The sequence below is a fragment of the Salvia hispanica genome, chromosome 5 (assembly GCF_029641045.1).
Source record: "Salvia hispanica isolate PSC_SH4W2 chromosome 5, Shi_PSC_v1, whole genome shotgun sequence".
In the NCBI taxonomy this organism is placed as follows: Eukaryota; Viridiplantae; Streptophyta; class Magnoliopsida; order Lamiales; family Lamiaceae; genus Salvia; species Salvia hispanica.
Genome location: NC_142696.1, coordinates 35,284,037 through 35,306,901, shown reverse-complemented (window position 1 = coordinate 35,306,901; position 22,865 = coordinate 35,284,037). Strand labels below are relative to the sequence as shown.

Here is a 22,865-nt window from a genome sequence, read left to right as displayed (position 1 = left end):
ATACTGGTTAATGTATTTGTTAATTCCAAGTCAAGTTGGGGTCATTCAATTTCTTTTATTTATATGTATGATTATAAAGCTATACCATTTTTATTTCAAAGGCTATATTATGATTCAAGAAGAAAACCCTACAAAGAAATTCATATAAAAATCTTTTTTATTTGACATGCATGTAAAGATTAAGTAAACTTGAAGCCCTAAAAAAGTGAAGTTAAACTATGTCGACTGCACAGTATTAGATACCTCCTTTTTTTTATTTTTAGACTTTCTATGCTTTTTTTTTTTTAGATTTTCTATGCTTTGAAGTTTGAACAAAAGCCTTTTGCATTTGCCGACACTTGAGTTGACCACATACCAAAATTGTGAACACTAGCCATTAAGGAGCCGCCACCTCATCACTACGAGATAGTTAGAAAACTAAAAATTATTCCATTTTCTAATAAATATATTCGTCCCGTCCAACCAATAATTTTTTTTTCCATTTTCTTGACAAAAGTTAGTCTCTTACGTTTTTATAACAAAATTTAGTCAAACCCACAATTTAAAATGGACCGATTATTGAAATAATTTTGAGATTTTTCTTAATTATCACAATCTTGGATTTAGAAGAAGTTAGAGCACTCCCAATGGTCTCCCTTATTTCTCCCTAACTCCTGCCACATCAGCACCAAAATTTATCCCCAGTTTTTAGCCAACTTTTAGCCAACCTCTGCAATGGTTTCTCCCTTATTTCTCCCTTATTTCTCCCTAACTCAACATTTCATTTTTACATCATCACTAATTTAATTGTTTTATTTTAATATATAATAAAGCTAGCTTATTTAATTTATAAGTACAAAACAAATAATAGTAATAAAGTTCGTTGTATTAAACACGGGTACACATTACAACGAAGAAAATTAAAAAAAAAAAAAAGTACACGAATGGAAAAAAAATCAAAAAAAAAATTCAAAGAAAAAAAAAATCAAGGGCGGTGGGCGCGGTTTCTATTTGCCCACAATTCTTCGATGATATCGTGTTGTAGTGCTTGATGGGCCTCCTTCTGGTGTATGTCCATGAACGCCTGGAACCGTTCATGTTCGTTGTGCGGTACACCCTGGCGGGCGGACTCGGTTGAGACACCGTGACTCGATGATGCAACACTTGGGTCGTTGGTGACGTCGAGGACGCCTTCGTGTTCATCTTCGATGATCATGTTATGCATGATGATGCACGCATACATGATATCGGCAATATCCCCCTGGTAGAAAAAGCGCGTCGGGCCCTTTACCAGTGCAAATCGCGATTGGAGCACCCCAAATGCCCTCTCCACGTCCTTGCGCGCAGACTCTTGCGCTCGGGCAAAATACCTTCTTCTATCTCCGAGTGGGCATCTGATCGTCTTCAGAAACACGGGCCATTGCGGATAGATGCCGTCAGCCAGGTAGTACCCCATGTTATGCACATTGCCATTGGCCGTGAATTCGATGGAGGGGCCTAACCCGTTGATCCGCTCGTTGAAAAGGGGCGAGGAATTGAGAACATTTAGGTCGTTGTTCGACCCGGCTATACCAAAATAAGCATGCTAAATCCAAAGCCGTTGGTCGGCAACGGCTTCAAGAATGATGGTGGGATGCGTACCTTTGTAGCCGGTAGTGAACTGGCCTCGCCACGCGGTTGGGCAGTTCTTCCACTGCCAGTGCATACAGTCGATGCTGCCGAGCATCCCCGGAAAGCCGTGGGTCCTCCAGTGCCAATCCATTAGGAACTGGCAGTCAGCTGCGTCCGGCGAGCGAAGGTAGTGCTCCCCAAATATCTCTCGCACGCCCTGACAGAAATTCTTCAGGCACTCGTTGCCAGTCGTCTCGCCGCAGTGCAGATACTCATCGAACATGTCGGCGGACCCTCCGTATGCCAACTGCCGGATGGCAACAGTGCATTTCTGTAGGGGCGATAGTCCGGGCTTCCCTGCTGCGTCTCGCTGGAGCCGGAACTCGGGGTAACGCGCGGACAACGCATTAACAATGCGCAGGAAGAGGGAGCGGCGCATTCTGAACCGGCGACGAAATACATCTGCCGGATAACGTGGTTCCTCCGTGAAATAATCGGCGAACAGCCGATCGTGCGCACCAGTGTGGTCGCGAGGGATGTATCGGCGCCGCCGGCGGATTGGCCGTTGGGGGGGTGGCTGCTGCATTCGAGCGATCTCGCTTTGTATGCGGCGGGAGATATAGTTGTTGATTGGGTTGTTGGCGAAACCCGCTACATCCCATCCGGTGGGAGCGGGAGGTACCTCTTCTTCGGAAGAAGAATGTGATATTTCCTCGTCGGACTGAGCACGAGACGATGAATCAGAACTCATTTAATAAAGATGGAGAGAAAAAAGATTGAAAATTTGTGTGAATGAAGTTTGTGGGTGATGAATGGAGGAAGAGGATGAAATATTTATAGGGGTGGAATTTAGAATATGACCGTTGAAGGGAAAAAAAAAAAAAATTTTGATCATCGCCGGATTATCGCCGAACAGCTCCCCACAGTGGCCGGCGATGATCCGGCGATTTTTCGGCGATAAAACGCCGCTTGGCGTAAATTCGGTAGGAAATTCGCCGAAAAATCGCCGACCTTCTCCCAATGGCCGGCGATAAGTCGGCGATATCCGGCGAAAAATCGCCGGATTATCGCCGTCGCCATTGGGAGTGCTCTTATATATGACGTGGCAAATATTCTAGTTAGTCACATTTTTTAATTTCAGCACCCAAATCACGTAAATAAATCTAAACAGAACATTTAGGCCATGCTTGATATAATAGAATGAAATGAGGATAAAATGAAATGGATGGTTAGAATGGAACGAAGATATGAATGAAATATTAATTTTTTTGGATTTTCTTTGCATTTTCGTCTTCACCCATTCATTCTATCACACCAAATAAATAAATAGAATGGAAGTAGGAATCACATTCTATTCCACCATTCCATTCCATCATACGCAGGTGCGAGACAATTGAAAAAATATTAAAATTAAATATAATATGACAATTTACCCTACACATTTTTTAACATGGTCCACCTTATTTATATATCGTTTTTCTGCTTCTAATTTGTATTCCCTATTTAATACTGTACTAGTAACAATCAACAATAATTGTGTTTTCACTTCATCATATTTTACTTATTTTATCATATCTTTGCCCACCCCACTCTGAAAATTACCTCGTTCACATATGGCCAGATTAACTTTTATTTTACTATGTCCTTGTATCTATTGTTTGTGTTTCAATAAATTCCTTTTAACGCTAAAATATAGCTGCGTATGTGAATAGGGATCCAAAGATGTTTGCCCTAGAAAATAGTAGTATGCCAATAAAAAATAGTCTCATTTATGAATGCCGCATGTTTTAATGAGAATTTAGTAAAATAATAGATAAGGAGAAAAATTAGGTAAAATAGGAAAGATAGGAAGAAAAAATGGATAAATATGAGAGAGGAAAAAAGGTGAGAAAATACGAGAAAGAAACTTTCCATTTTTAAAAATTGAACTAAAAATGGCAAAATGATACAGAGGGAGTAGTAGTAGTAACTAGATTCAATCAACCTATTTGTAAATCAGTCACTGCATGACTTTTAACTAACTTGTCTTTATGAAAAATAATTAATAATCTATTTTCAAAATTTTAAATAATTAATATTTTCATTACCAAATCTGAAAATCTCATTCGGAGCAGGATAAACCACTAAACTTGACCAAACATATATCTATTAGCCTTCCATCAACAAACCTACAACATTATGAAATATGGAGAGAGCGAGAGAGAGCAGTTTATAAGGGCAAGTGTGAATAAAAATCGGTATAAGAAATAATAATAGTGGTTGAGCAGGAACATGAAAAGCATCCACCACAACTTAGTTCACTCTCTCCTCTCACTCTTGAAGTAGTCTATTCTAATCCCCCACAACTGCTCTCCCACGGCTTTCATATCCGGCCGGTCTGCTCTCGTTGGCGCCACGCAATGTATCGCCAAACCAAACATCTTCGCCAAGATCTCCTTATCTATCTTCTCATGCATCAGAGGATCCACCATCTCCCAAAATCTCCCTTCGTTGTACTTGCGAAAAACCTGCATCACCAACCATGTCATGCTCGCAAATGGAACGGGCGTAAACCTTGTCTGCATCCCCAAAATAAGTGTTCCGCAGAAGAATAAAAGAACAGACTAGTGCCGATACAAACATAAACTTACCCATTTCACCGTCACCCTCTCATCCGGCACTCTCTTGAGGTCCACAGGCCTACGCCCAGTTAATATCTCTATAAGCAGTATCCCGAATGAGTACACATCGCTCTTTGTTGTGAGTTGATACGTCTTCATATACTCGGGATCAAGGTAACCCACTGTCCCCTTTACTTTGGTCGATACGTGAGTTTTGTCCGCGTCGTCACCCAGCTTAGCAAATCCAAAATCTGCGACTTTGGCTCTCAAGCTCTCTGTCAGCAGAATGTTCGAAGACTTAACGTCCCTGTGGATTATCTGCTTCTCTGCAAAATTGTTAGCATCATCAGACATCGATACCTCCACAAAATCAAATGAACTAGATACTAAAGCAAGCACAAACTAACAGCAACAATACATGAATCAAGGCACGTGTAAATCGAAATGAACTCAGCTTTGAAGCTGCTAAATCTAGTCCATAGAATTGGAGCTGTTACCGGCATATAGATGGAGATACGTTAGGCCATGAGCAACATCGATGGCAATCTCGAGACGCTGATTGAAATCCAATATCTTTCCCTTGTTCCCTAACAGAAACATTGGCCAAACATTATGTATTTAACATTACCTAAGAAAATAATTGGTATTTTCCCAAGTCTAGAGGCTTTACCATCTAAATATTCCCTAAGGGTACCGTTGGGCACATACTCTGTGATGATCAGACGTTCATTTCCTTTCTCAAGATAACCTAGGAGCTTCACTAGGTTGCGATGCTCAATTTTAGCCAGAAGTTCGACTTCACTTCGGAACTCAGTCCTCAGGGCTTCAAAATGTTCCTGCGCTCATTCCCCACAACAAAAACTAAATATATTGACCAAAACAAGCATTAGTGCATAACATGGGCTCATAACAGGGAAATTTATGATTACTAACATTTGCTCATGATAGGGACGCAGTAGAATAGTCGTATAAATTAGATACTACTATTTCTCTAGCAGGTATTGAGTCGTTTATTAAGTTGTTAGGTTATATTATTGAGTCAAGCCTGTGAGCATATGATCCTAGGGAAGTTTTTCTTATTTATAGGGCTATGTTTCTTACATTTCATTCATTTTAGAGTTCAGCAAATACACGGTGGCCTCTTTGGAGTAATTCAGAGCTCATTTCAGTTACCAATTTATTGTTATTAAAATCAACAAAACTCCACTTTATTTTATCCAATCGCATTAGTTCAAAATAAGATTTACCATCTCATGAGTTCTAAAACAATTCCCGACCTCATAAGTTCTAACTTATATGACAGTTCGAAAAAATGAGAGCTTAAAATATCTCGTGCATAATCTTAGGCAAGAAAGAGAGTCAAAATTCTTATCATAGAAGTTAGCAGAATCACCAAAATGCGTATCTGTTTATGTACATGCAGAAAGACTTCTTTCTTTATTTTTGTAGTTCAGTACTTCAATCCAATGTGAACACAGCAATCAATTTAAGAAATTTCACTAACAATCAGAGCCACGTGTAGTTATCAGTAAACACAAAGCTAAGGTAGCATGAACTGCACATTTAACGCAAAAAAAAAATGATCTGATACCTTTCTTGCTCGTTTGATAGCAACAACCTGGCCATCTGGTAGTTCACCCTTGTACACAGTCCCATACCCTCCTTCACCTATTTGTAAGGAAGAAGAAAAATTTTGGGTCGCCTTCATAACTTGGTGCATATTCATATGAACAGATCCAAGCCTATTGAGTTTCGGTGACATTGAAAATCTTGAAGGACTTGGGGGAACTCTCAAGGGACTTGGCGGCACTCTCTGTGGGCTTCCGATAAACTTCTCAAGTATAGGATTCATTTCTAAAGATGAAACTGAATCAGCTGCAAGAACAGTGCCAATGTCAGTATAAGCAAATCCTTGCAATTTAGATATGAACAGATGCAAGTTCCAATGTGATATACAAAATCTGGAACAGCATATGCATATTTTGTGCAAGATAGATGACAAGATAATCATCAAATTACAGACTAACGAGTCAAGAAACATAATTATGGGCTCATCAAATCAAGGACATCAAATTTCAGGGCTTAATGCAAAACAAGGTGTGTAAATAGCTGTGCAAATTAAACTCCCAACATAAAGAAAAGCTGACAAAATAAGTATAGAATACCATTCCGGTAGACACAGTTAATGCAAAAGAGAAAGGTATGGGATAAAAACTTCCAGATTCTACCCTATGCACGGGTTTGCAACAGTTCAATACTCAGAAACTAGACCTGGAAAAAGTTTCAACAAAGTTCACATGTCAAAAATCGTAGATGCACTGATTGTTTATGTACGAATCCGTGGGTGGTTAAGTGTGCTTCCACTATGATACTCTCAGATAGAGACGTGGTAGAAAACCATACATGATTTTACTTTAGTAAATCAGTTATGAGAGTGCATGATGAAGTGAATCCACCAAACTCAATTATTCTGAAAAGATAGCTTAAGGTTTAAGTTCAACCAAACATAGTTCCGACCTATGCTTATCAAAAGAAAATGAAACTGGCAACAACCAACGTCCAAAAGAAACCAAAAAAACAATTGATAAAATTGCAAACATTGGAACAGAGTTGGTGATGTAACTCACTTGAAATTGGTTCCTTGGATAGAACAGTATGATCAGTATCCTTTTTCCTTGCTTGAAAACACGGACAGATCAAAGTACAACACAGAAGAAAGAAAGCCGGCACTGCCATGGCTAGCACTTTTGGTTTTAATAGAGGATTATCATACTTCTCCTTCCTACCCAAAGTTGTTTTATCAGAATCAATCTCACTATATCCATCTCTAACAACAGTGTGGAGGGATTTTCTACCAGACAGCAAATGCAGTTTCTCTGCAAGATACATGATCAAAAAAGTATTAATAGTATAAAAACAAAATCTAGGTGACTAAAGCATAAACCTCTTTTATAATGAAAAGCCGCAAATATGATATAGATAAGTTTGATGGTACCTAATGACTGGCAGTACTTATCTCTGACATTTTCATGAACAAAGCATTGTCTCTCACGATACTCGAGCATAGCCTTACAAAATAAATACCTATCTACCAATTTTCCGTCAATATAGAAGAGTTGGCTATTAGGATCATCCGAGTTAGTAACATGGTACTTTCCACAACCCGTTTCATGCTCCAGCGACCCAGAGGCAGCTGTTAACGTAGATCCCACGAGCAAGCACAATGTTAGCAAAACTAGTTTCATTTCCTTTGGAAGGGCAGACCAGAATTCTCTAAACAATGAATGTCCACAGCAACACCCAAGCCTAGCTACAGCTTAGCTAGGGAAGTAGTCGAAACAGATGGAGCCATAAGTTCAGTTGCAAAATTAAAACCGAATCTCCATTCAAGGTTCACAAAATCCTTTGCGGAAGCAGGCACAATCAGCCTGATACATCAAACTGCTGCAGAAACCAATAAACCAGACAAATAAGCACGGGTCAAAATTGCATATGCTTATTCCTTCACAATTTTCATGTACCAGTATAACATAAAGTTCCACTAAATACAAACCATAATCAATCAGCTAGAATCATAATTATAGTTTCAAAATCCAAATACTGGATAGAAACCATTAAACTATACAGAATTTCACGCACACAACAGATGATACCCAAAACCACCAATCAAGACTCCACCAGAAAATTAAGATTAGTCAAACCCACAAATAAACCAGACCCGAATCAGAGCACAAACCTTTGAAACCAAAGAAATCCAATCAAACAGAAACCACGCTTACCCGATTCAATATGCCAACCACACACAACTTTTTCCTCTTTAATTACACATAACTTGCAAAGCCCACATAAAATCACCCAATAAAGACTGCAACTTTATCGGAAACACATACTATTTCACTTCAAATTCCAAGACTGATAACAAACATTCTGAATTACTAAATAGGAAAACCATTTATTGAAGTCAAGGGATCAAACCTGATAAAAGGCGGCTGGTAGCAGAGATGCGATGGGTAATTTTATATACATATATACGCGTGTACACAAACGTACATCACTCTATGGCCAGTTTGAATATTATCTAATGATGATTGAAGTGATAATGTTAATGGGAGTTTACACAGACCGGCCGAAGGCGGATGGATCCCGGGAAATTGGTGGGCTCCAATTTGCGTGGACATTATTTTTATTTTCTTATTATGGTCTTGAAAATTCAGAGCTTGATTGATGGCGTACACATCCAAATTTCTTGACTCGATGGTGGAGTTCTTGGTCAATGGTATAGTCTTTGCCAGCTAATTCATGGTGTATTAGCTCAATTTTGATGCCAATTTCATTTTATGCATGTTCAAAATCTATCAAGAATCAAGATCATCCAAAAATAGCTTATCAATGTTTTAGTTTTCTAGACCAGATAGGTTAATTTTATAGTACTAAATACCTCCGTCCACTAAAATTTGTCCCACTTTGACCCGACACGAGTTTTAAGAAATGTAATAAAAAGTGAGTTGAAAAAGTTAGTGGACTGTGGATCCTACTTTTATATATTAGTTTTATAATAAAATGTGAGTAGGAATGAGTTAGTGGAATATGAGGTCCACTGCCAAAAATGGTAAAAATGAAATGAGATAAATTTTGGGGGACGGACGGAAATAGAAAAATGGGACAAATTTTGGTGGACGGAGGTATTATCAAATTAGAGCACATTTATCATTACATTGATTATTAAATTTTAATTATTTTTATTTTTATTTTCATTTTGACGATTAAATGTCGTCCAACTATTTTTAATTTATTTAAACTTATGAACTTATACATATTATAAATTATCATAACAAAATTTTCTCATTCTTTTCAACCTGGAGACTGGCCTCGTCCGATTTCATCTTGCTTTGGTAAGAGTTCGCTTTTGATTAGCTCATTCATAAGGATCTGTCAACTAATTTGCCTGTAATTAGACAAGATTTTGGATCTTTACTGAGAGCTTCTCGATTCTTCATCGAGAAAAGTGTTTATGCTACTTCATATGGCAATTTACAAACACATACCCATATAATTGTAGGTGGTCTTCCAGGTGGGCACTCTGGTACTGGAGCGGATCTCCTACTCCACCTTTCCTACTACGTTCTCGCTCAGCTTGAAAGCTTAAGTTAACAATAACTTCGTCTTCTTTCGATGCCAATGCATGAGACAAATTGTAACACCCAAATTCATATGGTGTATATAGTGAAAATATATAATAAATAAATAAATAAATATAATAAAATTGAAGTATATATAGAGTCATGGGTATAAGGAAGAAGAGTAATTTTCTTGCATAAGGTTAAGGGCTTCATGGTCTTTTAGCGTTGAATCACGTATATAGATTTTTAAGTGTAAAAGCATACTTGGAGTTGCCATATTTTTCATAAATTGTATTGATCAATCAGTGAGGGCACTGTTCGTCTAAAAGTCGACACAAACGTTATGTAGGATCATATTATCAATCAAGTTCGGATGACTCTTCACGTACCATGTAACCTTAAAATTATTGAGGTATCTTATAATCTTCGGGGATCTTCTTCGATCCTCTACTACTCTTGCGCACATACATTGATTCTGTTTTGAAGATTATGTCTCTCGATGGAATCATGCGATTAGGATCAGTGTGTATATATTTTTACTTGGATTTGGGTTTATCATAGCCTCATAGGCACTAAACCAAACACCTATGATATAATGTGTTATTAGGATTCAACCCCATTAATCAATGTTAAATGGATGGCATTGTCTGCGTTGACCGGACTATTATCCAGAAATATTTTTGAGACTATCATTTGGTTGTCAGACCGCATGACATTTCTTTTAAATGGGTTTGGGCTTAGTTCACTAAACTTTTGGTCCATTAATGATTGCTAGTAAATATAAATTCATATTTTATCTATTGATTTTAAGAGTATACCTGCTATATTTGATTAATTTTACTCTGTTATTCTCCATTTGTAGTCTTTTCCTATAGAACATGGAGTATTAGTTCAATGTAATTATTTTTTTTCTAATAGACCATTATATTGTGGAGTATTTGAATTTATGTATTTTATCTTAACCATTATGCTGTGGAGTATTTCAAATATACCATTTGTAGTCTTTTCTAATAAAACATACTAGTAGAGTACTAGTTAACTGTAATTATTTATCTTTTGAATGGGCTTGGGCTTGGGCTTGTTTGGTGAACTTTTGACCCAATATGTTTCTTACCTTTTCTACAGTCAGTATTCTGTATGTTGCCTTTATATAAAGTTCTCTAATTATAAATTAAGCTACCAAATAGTATTATATAGTGAATCTCTAACTTGATATCGCCACAGTTATAGATACATATAGAATCAAATTGGATAAACAATTCAGCATGTTCATTTCTTTTATATTCATGATGATCTATATTAATTATATAAACTTAGAAAAATGATAATTTTCCCTATAAACTTCACCGCATTGAATTGAACCACTGAATTTTGTTGAAGTAAAAGTATAATCGAGTACGCCAAATTTAGGTGGTTCAATCATTAATATATGACTTTTGAATGATAAGGTATTTTCATTTGTTTTTTTTATCTGACCCTCTTTCTTTATCATAATCTAGGAACGCCACAGTCTAGTCATGTAAATGAAGTGGCTAAATTATTAAAAACCCACTGTTTATAAGATCTTCTAACTCAATAATACTGTCATGTCTTCTAACTCAATAATACTGTCATGTCTTATACACACGTCAACTGTGATATTTCGATTAAAAATAAATCGGGTACTCGTTCCGTTTCTTCATAGTTGAGGCGGTACTTTTCGGTACGGAGTTTTAGAAATGAATGTTGGTTGTGTTAAATAAATAGATAAAAAAATAAGAGAAAGGAAAAGGTAGTGAGAATAAAATATAAAGTGAATAAAGTAAAGAGAGTAAAGTAAGAAAGAGGAAAAATGTTACCATATAAGGAAACGACTCAACTATGAAGAAACTTCCTAAATTAGTCAAACGATTCAACTATGAAGAAACTTCCTAAATTAGTAAAACGACTCAACTATAAAGAAACTTCTTAAATTAATAAAATAACTTAACTATGAAGAAACGGAGGGAGTACCACTTAGACGTCAATAAGGTAACGTGAAATTTTCGTATACATGATTGACATGACAAATGAATAAGTGTAGGTATCACCATTTTGTCAAAATTTTACGTGTGGATGTAATCAAATCATGTTTTTTTAATTATTATTATACTCCATTTATTAAACGATATAAGTCTTTTTAACTTATTCATTTACTATATTTATAATTTTAATATATAACTAATACATCAAATTATTAATATAACTTTATTTAAGTTGTACAAAATTTGGTTGTTTATCATTGCTCTTTTTAAAATGAAATTAATTTTCAATCATGGTTTAGATTTTAGCATTTCGTACTTGGAATTTCAGTCCACAATTATGATAATAGTATTAAACCATAATTTGTTTGAAGTACTTCTCTCTACAACAAGTTTGCCAAACACAAACAATGTCGACACATGTTAGATATTGATTGGTTAAGATTAGAACGAACACATTAGTGCCACCTTGGCAAAATTGAAAGAAAGTGAATTGGAAAAGGATGGAACGTAGTTGTTGAAAATGTTAGAACGTGTCGCTCTCATGCATGTGTCCATCACTTTTGGTCGTCATGTGATTTATGTCTCTTTGCTTTTCTAGAATAATTAATGATTTTACTAAACTTGATTTTGCCGAGATAAAAATGAAAACAGTTGGAAAATGGTTATAAGTGGGTACTATCATTTTAAATTGCCAATTATATACTTTAATAAGATCCAACTATTGTTCGTTAATCAATTATGTATCGGATTATTGAAAATTATGCCAATTTATTCAACGATAATTTTTTTACAATCATCTTGAATTTTATGTGGACATACATGTGTTAGAGTGACTTTTCTAATTCTTTTTGAGTTCATTTTTTCGTACTATAGATTAGTAAAAAAATTAGGCACCGAAGTGACGTGATTTTGAATTTATGTGGCATTAAGAAAAAGAGTGTGTTAATCAGTTATAGTATTAAAATAAATACTAATAAAATACTTAATGGTTTTCGAGGGTCACACAATCCACACATCTAAAAAAAATAGTAATATGAACATTATAAAAAGGAAATTGATGACTGTTGATATATTTTGAAATGTGTCAATCAACCTTAGAAAGCCGACCAATATGACTGCACTTTCAGTGGACAAAAACACGTTGCTTTCTCTTATTTCCAAATATAGCTATGCATTTTCGTATAATCATAAAATTCAGCTTTAATACTAAAAGCAGTATATAAAATAAAATTAAACTAAGTTAGTTTCCACTTTAAAGAATTTATACGCAAACTTACATAATGTATAATCCCTAACAACCGAGTCATCTCTCTTTCAATATTCCCAGAATCTTTCACTTTCTCTCTCTACAATTTATATTTATTTGAATTTGAGTCAGTCACCACCTCCAGAAACATCTTCTTCCCCCATCTCTCTTTACACTGATCACCATCATCATTCATCAATTCCGAAAACAGAACAGAAGAAGTGATAGATCGATGGCGGGGAATGATTGGATAAACAGCTACTTGGAAGCGATTCTAGATGTTGGCCCCGGGATCGACGAAGCGAAGTCGTCTCTGCTGCTGCGGGAGAGGGGGAGGTTCAGCCCTACCAGATACTTCGTCGAGGAGGTCATTACCGGATTCGATGAGACCGACTTCCACCGCACATGGCTCCGAGTATGTTACTACTAATTCTCACTGCGATTTTCCTCTCCGCTCTGCAAATGTGTATATGCGTCTCTGAATGTGCGGATTTGATTTGTAGGCGCAGGCGACGCGGAGTCCGCAGGAGAGGAATACGAGGCTCGAGAACATGTGCTGGCGGATTTGGAATTTGGCTCGCCAGAAAAAGCAGGTCCTTTTTTTTTCTTTTTCTTTTTTTCTTTCCTTTTTCTATTTTCAATAATGAATTAATGTTGATTAGGAGCTATTTACGGTGATCACTTTTTTTTTTCTTCCTGTTTATGGAAGCATGAATGATGTTTTTTTTTCCTGTATAATTTTTGTTTGGAACCATGAAATCGATGCTAAATCTGTAGTAATGCAAGCTAGTTAGTTCAAAATTGTTAGCTATTTAGTTCGGTGCTGCTTAATATCATAGTGAAATAAAAGTATGATTAGCTATACTGTACACTAAGAGAGCAATGCAAGTATGAAGGTAATCAAAGCAGAGTTCAGTTGCAATGCTAGTGTCCATGTGGAATAAATTGGAAAAAGCTCTGTCTATTTATTTCATGTGCCATGGTTAGCATGCTTCAACATTACTATTTTAGCTTCTTGTTCAAAAGATCATTGTGACCAAGTACGGTAGCTTCATATCATTATTGTCTCCGAATGTTGCTGTGAAATAGGCGATCACTGACTGGAAATACTATAGAATCAAACTGCTATGGCTGCTATTTTTTGCAGGATTACTACGATATATGTCTTGGACATTAATTATCTGTGTTTACATATTTGTTTATTGTAGTTGGATCCTGAAACTTATAACCGGGCGTTTTACTTACTACAAACAGTTAACAGACTAAAGTACGGGGTGGTGAATTATCTCAATTGTAGTGTAGTTTCTTAGGTGCTCCATAATCAATACTTGATGATTTCTGGAAATTTTCTCCCCATTAGGTTTATTTGTTCTTAGCAGTTATGCGAATTATTTTCATGTTTGCTTAGAAGTCAAATATTGGGCATAATCATGCCAAACAGATATAGGCGTGGATCTGTTCAACACTAGTAGATACTCTTCTCTTATAAGGCCAAATTTGATGTTGTGCATAAAAACCGTCTAAAAGTAATTATTGTTTTTAGCTCGAAGGGGAGGAGGCACAGAGAAGGAACAAACGGCGGCTTGAGCGAGAACGAGGTCGGAGAGAAGCAGTTGCTGATATGTCTGAGGACCTATCTGAGGGAGAGAAAGGGGATGTAGTTAGTGACCTTTCATCTCATGGTGAAACCAATAAAGCCCGGCTGCCTAGAATCAGTTCAGTTGAAACCATGGAGGCCTGGGCTAGTCAACAGAAGGGGAAAAAGTTATACATTGTTTTGATTAGGTATGGTTTATATTTTCTATTGGGATGAGAATGATTAATATAAATGTTATCATGTGTTGAGTAACTTGTTCGGCTCTCATGCTCTCCAGTTCAATTATCCAGTGTAAAGTTCAACAAAAACTATTACTACCATTTTTTGAGTCAGCAAAACTATTGACTGAGAGCTTTCTGAGTTTTGGGGCATGCAAGTTTCATTTATCTGATGCCTTAATCAAATTATTGTAGAAATTAATTTTGTTTAGTTGCATGCTTTCTTGACAACTAGACTCTTGCAGCCTTCATGGCTTGATACGTGGTGAAAACATGGAGCTTGGCCGTGATTCTGATACTGGTGGCCAGGTACGGCTGATCCTGCTGAACTTGTTCTCATTGATATTTGTTGAAGTTCTGTCTGTAAGGATGATATCTTCAATGTTTCCTTCAGGTAAAGTATGTTGTTGAACTGGCAAGAGCTCTAGGTTCAATGCCAGGTGTATATCGCGTTGATCTACTAACTAGACAATTATCATCACCTGAAGTAGACTGGAGTTACGGTGAACCCACGGAGATGCTGCCACCACGAAATTCTGAGGGTTTGACGGATGAGATGGGAGAGAGTAGTGGTGCTTATATAGTTCGCGTCCCTTTTGGGCCAAAAGATAAATATATACAAAAAGAGCTACTATGGCCATACATCCCTGAATTTGTAGATGGTGCTCTTAACCATATTATTCAGATGTCAAAAGTTCTCGGTGAACAAATTGGAAATGGACATCCAGTTTGGCCTGTAGCTATCCATGGTCACTATGCAGATGCAGGTGACTCTGCTGCCCTTTTGTCTGGTGCCCTGAATGTTCCCATGCTTTTTACTGGTCATTCATTAGGCCGTGATAAACTGGAACAACTTATGAGACAAGGCCGACTATCGAGGGATGAGATCAATTCTACTTATAAAATTATGCGAAGAATAGAGGCAGAAGAGTTATCCCTCGATGCCTCTGAAATAGTTATTACTAGCACCAGACAGGAGATAGAGGAGCAGTGGCGATTATATGATGGTTTTGACCCCATATTAGAGCGTAAGTTACGAGCCAGGATTAAGCGCAATGTGAACTGCTATGGAAGGTTCATGCCTCGCATGGTTGTAAGTACATTTTAGTATTTCGGAGATGAAGTTGACTAGATTTCAGCTATTTAATTTCATATGTTAGTGATTAAAGCTGAGAATTACTTAGTTCTGCAGCTTTGGTTGATTCATATTTCTTCTGGGAACATATTGCATAGGCTGTTGTATAAAGCTGCGAATGTGTTTGCTTGCTGGGTTTTACTTTGATTCAGATCTGCCACAGATCTATTGTGCACAACTCAATGTGGATTTCACTAACAAAACTGCCAGAGGCGTTTTTTGCATTCCTCTTTCCAAATGATTCCACCTCCAACTTCTTAAAAAAGAAAAGAAATTGCTTTCTTGCTTTAATCATTAAACATTCTGCAACGAAGTATCTTGCTTTCTGTTACTGATCTGAACTACATCATATGTCTCAATTTTGATGAAAATATTTCATACTCTAGTTTTGCTTCAGTCATGACAATTTTTAGAAACCAGTCTTTCCTTAAGCTTGAGAAAACTTCTAATGATTTATCTTGAATTTATTCCCCTTCATCATATGTTGCTATACTTTCAGAACTTCATCAATGAATTTAAAGATGTGTTTTCTGCACTGCAGTTGGAGGTATATGTTATTATTGGTTCTGTTACTCTGAGTGAATATATATTATTTCAGGTAATCCCACCTGGAATGGAATTTCATCACATTATTCCACATGATGGAGACATGGATGCGGAACCTGAACCAGACGAAGATGGAAAGTCTCCGGATCCACCAATCTGGACTGAGGTTAGACAGATAATCCATGCTCTAAACCAGTAGTATGGCAAGACCTTTTCTACTGATTCTATTGCTAACTATATGTGATATATATTAACCCCTTTCCTTATAGTTGTTTCTAAGTTCTGGTAAGTACTCTGTTAATGTGGATTGTATCTTTGGGACAGATAATGCGTTTCTTTTCAAACCCAAGGAAGCCTATGATTCTTGCACTTGCCAGGCCAGATCCAAAGAAAAATCTGACAACCTTAGTGAAAGCATTTGGGGAGTGCAGACCTTTAAGGGAGCTTGCTAATCTTGTAAGTAACAAAAAATTGGATTGGTGAATGCTTTCTCATCTGATTACTACTCTCATGTTTACATTTACTAATTTTCTGTCTGCAGACCTTAATAATGGGAAGTCGTGATAATATTGATGAAATGCCAGGCCCAAATGCTTCTGTTCTTCTGTCAATTCTTAAGCTGATTGATAAGTACGATCTCTATGGGCAAGTAGCATATCCTAAACACCACAAGCAGTCAGATGTTGCTGACATATATCGTCTAGCAGCAAAGACCAAGGTACCCTCATATTGTTTGGTTTCGAGCTGATTACCCATGCTAAGCAAGCATTATTATTTATTAAAGTTGGTAGCTTTCAGATTCAGTGTTTTCAGTACTACTGGACTTAAAACTGATTTTTGAATTGCAACAAGTTTCTAATTCTTTTTTGTGCTTTTTAATAACTAATTCGACCTAATAGATTAGCCTTTCTTGGAGGTGTTTGTCATGAGTGAAATGCCTTTGTTCGAGATGCTGGGGATATCTCAAGTACTAGTTATTTTCCCCAAAGAAACAATAGCATATCAGAATGTTATCTAGATAACATCTTCCTATTTAGTATTTACTCAAAGCACATTCGAGAAATCCTGTGCAACTTTTTCTATACTGAATAACTAACTCAGCCCTTTAATGTGGATTCCTAGAAGTGGGGCAGATGTGTTTTTGATCTTTCTGCACTTGACTCGTCTGCAATCTCTAAAAACCATGGAATGATGTTACGGAATAAACTTTTACTCCTTATGGAACTGATAGAAGCTAGAAATTGTAACCTTTTATTAGAAGAGCCCGTATGTTCTGGTGCCTATTGGCTATGATGAACCGATGACTTGCTTGCATGAGCTGTATGGTTAGATTATGCCAGAGAGGGTGAAGGAAGTAATACTTGTCAGTATATGAAAAAGGTAACGTAAATAAATAAGTTGCCAAAAGATGCAAAAGAGTGGAAATTGAAATCTCAGTCTGGTCCTTCAATATGTTGAGTACTTTGGAGGTTTTGTTTTTCTCATGTCAGTGAAACTTCTCCTTAATGTTATGTTACAACCTGTGTGTTATCTATTCTCTTGTATTCCCTTGGTGCTTCCTGGAACACACAACTTTTCCTGGTATCCTTTAATTGGTTAAAGCCTAAGTGTATTACTTTTGACAGGGGGTTTTCATAAATCCGGCTTTTATCGAACCTTTTGGCCTTACACTGATTGAGGTATCCCTTGTAATTACGAATGTATTTAAGCCTTGACATATACAATTTTTCTGCTGGTTACGTATGTGATTTCTGTAACAGGCTGCAGCACATGGTTTACCTATTGTTGCAACAAAAAATGGTGGCCCTGTTGACATAGATAGGGTAATTTACTTTCTTCTGATAGTTCTCTTTCTATAAGTATTCATGGGACATAGTTTTTTTTTTGGAGATTATGTATAATTGGTTATGTTTATTGGTTGTAGGTACTGGACAACAGTATCCTTGTTGATCCCCATGATCAGCAAGCTATAGCCGATGCTCTTTTGAAGCTGGTTGCTGATAAGCATCTCTGGGCTAAATGTCGAGCAAATGGGTTGAAGAATATTCATCTTTTCTCATGGCCTGAACATTGTAAAACGTATCTCTCCAAAATCGCAAGTTGCAAACCAAGGAAACCTCGCTGGCTGCAGAACAAAAATGACGGCAGTGATGATGAAAGTTCTGAGTCAGATTCACCGAGTGACTCGTTGAGGGACATACATGACATATCATTGAACTTAAAATTCTCATTTGATGGAAGTAAGGACATCCGAGAAAATATTGATGGTTCCTTAGACTCCGGAGATCAAAGAAGCAAGATAGAAAATGCTATGCAAGCATGGTCGAAGGGTATGGCAAAGAGTGCTCAGAAATCTGGTTCTACTTCTGAAAAAGGAGATCAGAAGTTCCCTGCACTTAGGAGGAGGAAACACATTATTGTGATTGCTGTGGACTCTGATGCAAGTTCTGGTTTTGCTGAAACAGTTAGGAAGATCTTTGAGGTCTTAGAGACAGAAAGGACCGAAGGCTCAGTGGGGTTTATATTAGCAACATCACTCAACATTAGAGAAATACGTGCCTTTCTGGAATCCGAAGGACTGAAACCTACTGACTTTGACTCATTCATTTGCAACAGTGGTGGTGATCTTTACTATTCATCTCTTCATTCAGAAGACAGCCCGTTTGTTGTTGACTTATATTATCATTCACATATTGAGTACCGCTGGGGCGGTGAGGGTTTGAGAAAGACATTAGTACGTTGGGCAGCTTCTATAACCGATAAAAAAGGAGAGAAGGAAGAACACATTGTTGTTGAAGATGAAGAAACTTCAGCTGACTACTGCTACTCATTTAAAGTTCAGAAACCTGGAGTGGTAAAGTCCTCATTACTTCACACATTTAATCCTTTTAGAGTATTGAGGCCTATCACATTTCAAGCTTGAAATATTAGTTTTTATTTAGCATTTTTTTATTGGCTTGTTCTGCTTGCCTTACCTATGTATCAATGATTAGCATCATGTAACTTGATAACTTCTTCTTGTTTTGCAGATCCCTCCTGTGAGGGAGGTGAGAAAGCTGATGAGAATCCAGGCATTACGCTGTAATGTTATCTATTGTCAAAATGGAAGCAAGATAAACGTAGTCCCGGTCCTGGCGTCTCGTTCCCAAGCTCTAAGGTAACCATTAATTTCGATAAATTTTCTTGTCATGCCTTTTTATCCAAATATTGTGAGGCAGAATAATATCAGCCTAGGGGTGTAATCTCTTGCCTAAAGTTGAAAACTGATTAATATTTAAATGTCCCATTTTCATTTTGAGATGAAAAGACAGCATATTAACCTTTGGATTTGCATCCCAAATAAATAGTTTGATCAAAAGAGGTCATTATGATACATCCTTCGTGCATTACACATTTGAATATACGCATGCTCAATCTCATTCTCAATTAGTTAGTAAGGGAAATGAGACGGTAAATCATTATAGGGAACTTGTTGTTCAGGTATTTGTATCTCCGGTGGGGTATGGACTTGTCGAAAGTGGTGGTCTTTGTTGGGGAAAGTGGAGACACTGACTATGAAGGCTTGCTCGGCGGCATCCACAAGTCTGTCGTATTGAGTGGCGTCTGCAGCAGCGCTAGTAGCCTCCATGCCAATCGGAGCTACCCGCTTGCTGACGTTATATGCAATGACAGCCCCAATATCGTCCGGACTTCCCAAGGATGCAGCAGCTCAGATCTCCGTGCTCAAATGGAAGAACTAGGGCTCCTCAAGGGTTAGCTTCCTTTTCCATTGTATAACCTTTAAGTTCATGCACTGTAATACCATATGTTGTGTATGGGTTTGTTCCTTATGTATTTGATTACTTTTATGTAAAAAATTTTGGATGCTCTGATCAAATTAAAATAAAAGTTTATGATTTTTCTGTACATGTATAAATTTTAACATAGCTCACCACCCACTAACACGTTGAACTTTTACAATGAAGCCCTTTTATTAAACCAGATCTAGCATGAAATAATGTGCCATATATATCTTTACGCAACTTTGCTAAGAAATCTATGTCTATATTTATATATGGATGTATTAATAGGAAAATTCTTTTTATCGTAACACTATACCACCATAGACCATTAGATCTGAAGATCGTGTAATTCTCAATTTGTCATGTGACAACCTATTATAATTAAATTGACACATGAAAAAACGCTGAAGGGCAAAATCGGTATTCTCTTTTCAGTCTGTTATCAGATTGCAGTGTTACTATGTGAATATTGCAATGTTATGCGTCTGCATCATCCGCAATAGTTTTTTTTTTTTTTATTTTTTTTTTATTTTTTTTAATTTTAGCAGATTGCAGCGTTACTTTTTGAAGCAGTTATACGTATTGCAAAATTGTAAAATTTTGCTCCATTTTTTGGCCTGTTACAAGTTCAAAAATGAGGTGATTGTTGGAATTAATTTTCATAATTGAAAGGCATTGAACTGATGCTGAAAGTAAGCAATGAATATCGAATTTGCGTGTATATCCATTGAAATATAATTATATAAATATAAAATGATAAATATCATTTGAGGTATTCAAACAATTACTCTCTTCGGTTCATAGTAGTAAAGTCATTTTATCATTTTGGTACGTTCCGTACTAGTAAAGTTATTTACTTTATAGTAAAAGTCAACACATTTCTTCTTGCTTACTTTACTCCCTCTTTACTTTATTATCTCTTCATCTTTCTACCTTTTTCATATTTGATTTTATTCTTTCTTTACTTAACTCATGCAACACAATTTTTCTTAAATTGCGTGCTGAAAAGAAACGCTTTTACTATTATGGAACGAAAGAGAGTACAAAATTACAATACAATTACCTGTTTAAACAATAATAATATACTTCTTCCGTCCCAACTATGTTGATACGGAGTACTACAAAATTTTTGGGCATGGAGATTAATAAATTGCGTTGAAAAGTAGGAGAGATGAATAAAGTAGGAAAGTTAAAAAGAGAGTAAAGTAGGTGATAGAATAAAGTAAGATAATTTTATTTATTTTTTTTAAAAAAAGAAAATGAATACGGTACCAAGTTGGTTTTAGCTAAGAAAAATAGTAAATGCTAACCAAACTCCGGTACCACACAGGCCCTACGGAGAACGCAGGCATTGCTTCTTTTTATTATTGAGGTACTTGAGGTTGATGTTTCCCGTTAAATATGCAAACATATTAAATATGAGGTTGTTGGTTTCAATTATGCATAACATCTTTAGTGACTAGGGATGAAATTTGTGAGCTATACCCTATTGGTTTGAGAAAAAGAAAATCTAATTTTGGGGATTCCATTATATAATAATGTACATATTTTAATATCTTAATCTAATTTTTGAAGATTTTGGGTCGCATTATGGTAATACTAATTTACATTAATAACTAATTAATTTTCAACACAAAGACATAAGTTTATCAATACAATAATATTGATAAATTTATATCTTTGTGTTAATATTTTTAACATACAAAATTGAAATTAGTTATTAGTTATACTATAAATTAGTTAGTATTTGATCACATACCAATTTTTTATCTCTTAATCTCAATATAGTTGAAGCATTATTTGAACCTGAGATGTAAGGATAAAAGAGGGAGAATAATGTATTGGAGAAAATAAAGTACGAGATAGAATGTGAGAATAAAGTATGAGAGATAAAAAAAGTAAAGTATAAGTAAAAATAAAATATTTACTAAAAAAAGAAACCACGTTGGGATAATTCGATAAAGAATACCAATCAAATATATTAAAACAGAGGGAGTATATTACAGTTGAACGTGTTAACCGACCTCCACTTCAGTGTTTAATTAAATTCATATATTGATAGTTGGATTTGGAATTTGATAGCCTAGACTAAAATGTATACTAGATCTGTATTTAAATGCATATTCATGATGAAAATATTTTCGGTGACTGTAATTGTACACTTCTGCAGTTAAGACATAACCTATTTTATTATAGACAAAACAAGTAACAACCCCACAAATGCAGAATGCATAACCAAAAAAAAAAGCTATTCTAAGAGCATCTAAAGTTTATTTTTACTTCGTAACTCGTAAGCATAACCTTAGATATTTCCTTATAATGATCTAGTATTTTTTTCGTTCTATGTTCGGCATTTAAAATTAATTCTTTATTGATCATATAAATATTATTTGAGCATAACCTTAGATATTTTCTTATAATGATCTAGTAACTTTTCGTTCTAGGTTCTGCATTTAAAATTAATTCTTTATTGATCATATAAATATTATTTGAGCATATACAGGGGTGTATAGGATCTTCACACCACCTTAGTATTAAGCATTAAACAAATCACAGTCCTTGGATCCTTGGATTGAATGGTTGGATCAAAATAGCCGAGCTACATTAATTGACGAAAAATCTACATTATTAGTCGGTGTACATTATTAGAATGAAAATCAACATTATTAGACTATAATGCTACATTATTATCCGAGCTACATTAATTGACGAACAATCTACATTATTAAATGACACATACCATTAATCTAACCGTTAGATGGCAAAATCGTGGGCCTGAGATTCGGTTGAATGTTTGGACAATATTTGCATGTTGAAGAGCTCCTCATACATTGGTAGGAAGAGATTTGAATTATATACATTGGTAGGAAGAGATTTGAATTATGTCCAAAATTTTCCTTCCTACCAATGTATGAGGAGCTCTTCAAGATTAGAAGATGGTCGGACTACAAGCATAGAATCAAGAATGCAATCAAAGATCAGTGAAGAGGTGACCTCCTTCTTGCCTTAAGTTTGTTGTTTTGTTGTG

General features: G+C 36.1%; 2 protein-coding genes across 5 annotated transcripts; one reads left to right on the top strand and one right to left on the bottom strand.

Moving 5' to 3' along the window:
• Positions 1-3,814: 3,814 nt before the first annotated feature.
• On the bottom strand, positions 3,815-8,418 carry LOC125189181 (calmodulin-binding receptor-like cytoplasmic kinase 3). 3 transcript variants are annotated; one of them, XM_048086437.2, is made up of 8 exons: positions 8,166-8,418; positions 7,186-7,634; positions 6,818-7,066; positions 5,782-6,065; positions 4,861-5,026; positions 4,688-4,777; positions 4,221-4,516; positions 3,815-4,097 (listed from the first exon to the last, which is right to left on the bottom strand). In XM_048086437.2, the coding sequence occupies exons 2-8, from the start codon at positions 7,433-7,435 to the stop codon at positions 3,888-3,890; spliced, it is 1,545 nt and encodes a 514-aa protein (XP_047942394.1). In that variant the 5' UTR covers positions 7,436-7,634; positions 8,166-8,418; the 3' UTR covers positions 3,815-3,887. The 3 variants fall into 3 exon arrangements, with proteins under 3 accessions (XP_047942394.1, XP_047942396.1, XP_047942395.1); XM_048086439.2 differs by having other exon boundaries at positions 7,186-7,631; XM_048086438.2 differs by lacking the exon at positions 8,166-8,418 and adding an exon at positions 7,970-8,109.
• Positions 8,419-12,617: 4,199 nt separating this feature from the next.
• LOC125188736 (putative sucrose-phosphate synthase 1) lies at positions 12,618-19,961 on the top strand. 2 transcript variants are annotated; one of them, XM_048085762.2, is made up of 13 exons: positions 12,618-12,974; positions 13,063-13,152; positions 14,103-14,344; positions 14,620-14,683; positions 14,769-15,467; positions 16,108-16,221; positions 16,380-16,511; positions 16,597-16,773; positions 17,681-17,734; positions 17,816-17,878; positions 17,980-18,909; positions 19,085-19,212; positions 19,536-19,961. In XM_048085762.2, the coding sequence occupies exons 1-13, from the start codon at positions 12,792-12,794 to the stop codon at positions 19,810-19,812; spliced, it is 3,153 nt and encodes a 1,050-aa protein (XP_047941719.2). In that variant the 5' UTR covers positions 12,618-12,791; the 3' UTR covers positions 19,813-19,961. The 2 variants fall into 2 exon arrangements, with proteins under 2 accessions (XP_047941719.2, XP_047941720.2); XM_048085763.2 differs by lacking the exons at positions 12,618-12,974; positions 13,063-13,152 and having other exon boundaries at positions 14,211-14,344; positions 14,610-14,683.
• The last annotated feature ends 2,904 nt before the right edge of the window (positions 19,962-22,865 follow it).

Excerpts from the sequence above, each read along its gene's own strand:
- LOC125189181 (XM_048086437.2), bottom strand. The coding sequence starts at position 7,435 with ATGAAACTAGTTTTGCTAACATTGTGCTTGCTCGTGGGATCTACGTTA. Across the intron at positions 7,067-7,185 it reads TAAGTACTGCCAGTCATTAG|AGAAACTGCATTTGCTGTCT; the intron begins GTACCATCAAAC and ends TGTATCTTGCAG. Across the intron at positions 6,066-6,817 it reads ATCCAAGGAACCAATTTCAA|CTGATTCAGTTTCATCTTTA; the intron begins GTGAGTTACATC and ends CTGTTCTTGCAG.
- LOC125188736 (XM_048085762.2), top strand. The coding sequence starts at position 12,792 with ATGGCGGGGAATGATTGGATAAACAGCTACTTGGAAGCGATTCTAGAT. Across the intron at positions 14,345-14,619 it reads TTATACATTGTTTTGATTAG|CCTTCATGGCTTGATACGTG; the intron begins GTATGGTTTATA and ends AGACTCTTGCAG. Across the intron at positions 16,512-16,596 it reads TAAGGGAGCTTGCTAATCTT|ACCTTAATAATGGGAAGTCG; the intron begins GTAAGTAACAAA and ends TTCTGTCTGCAG.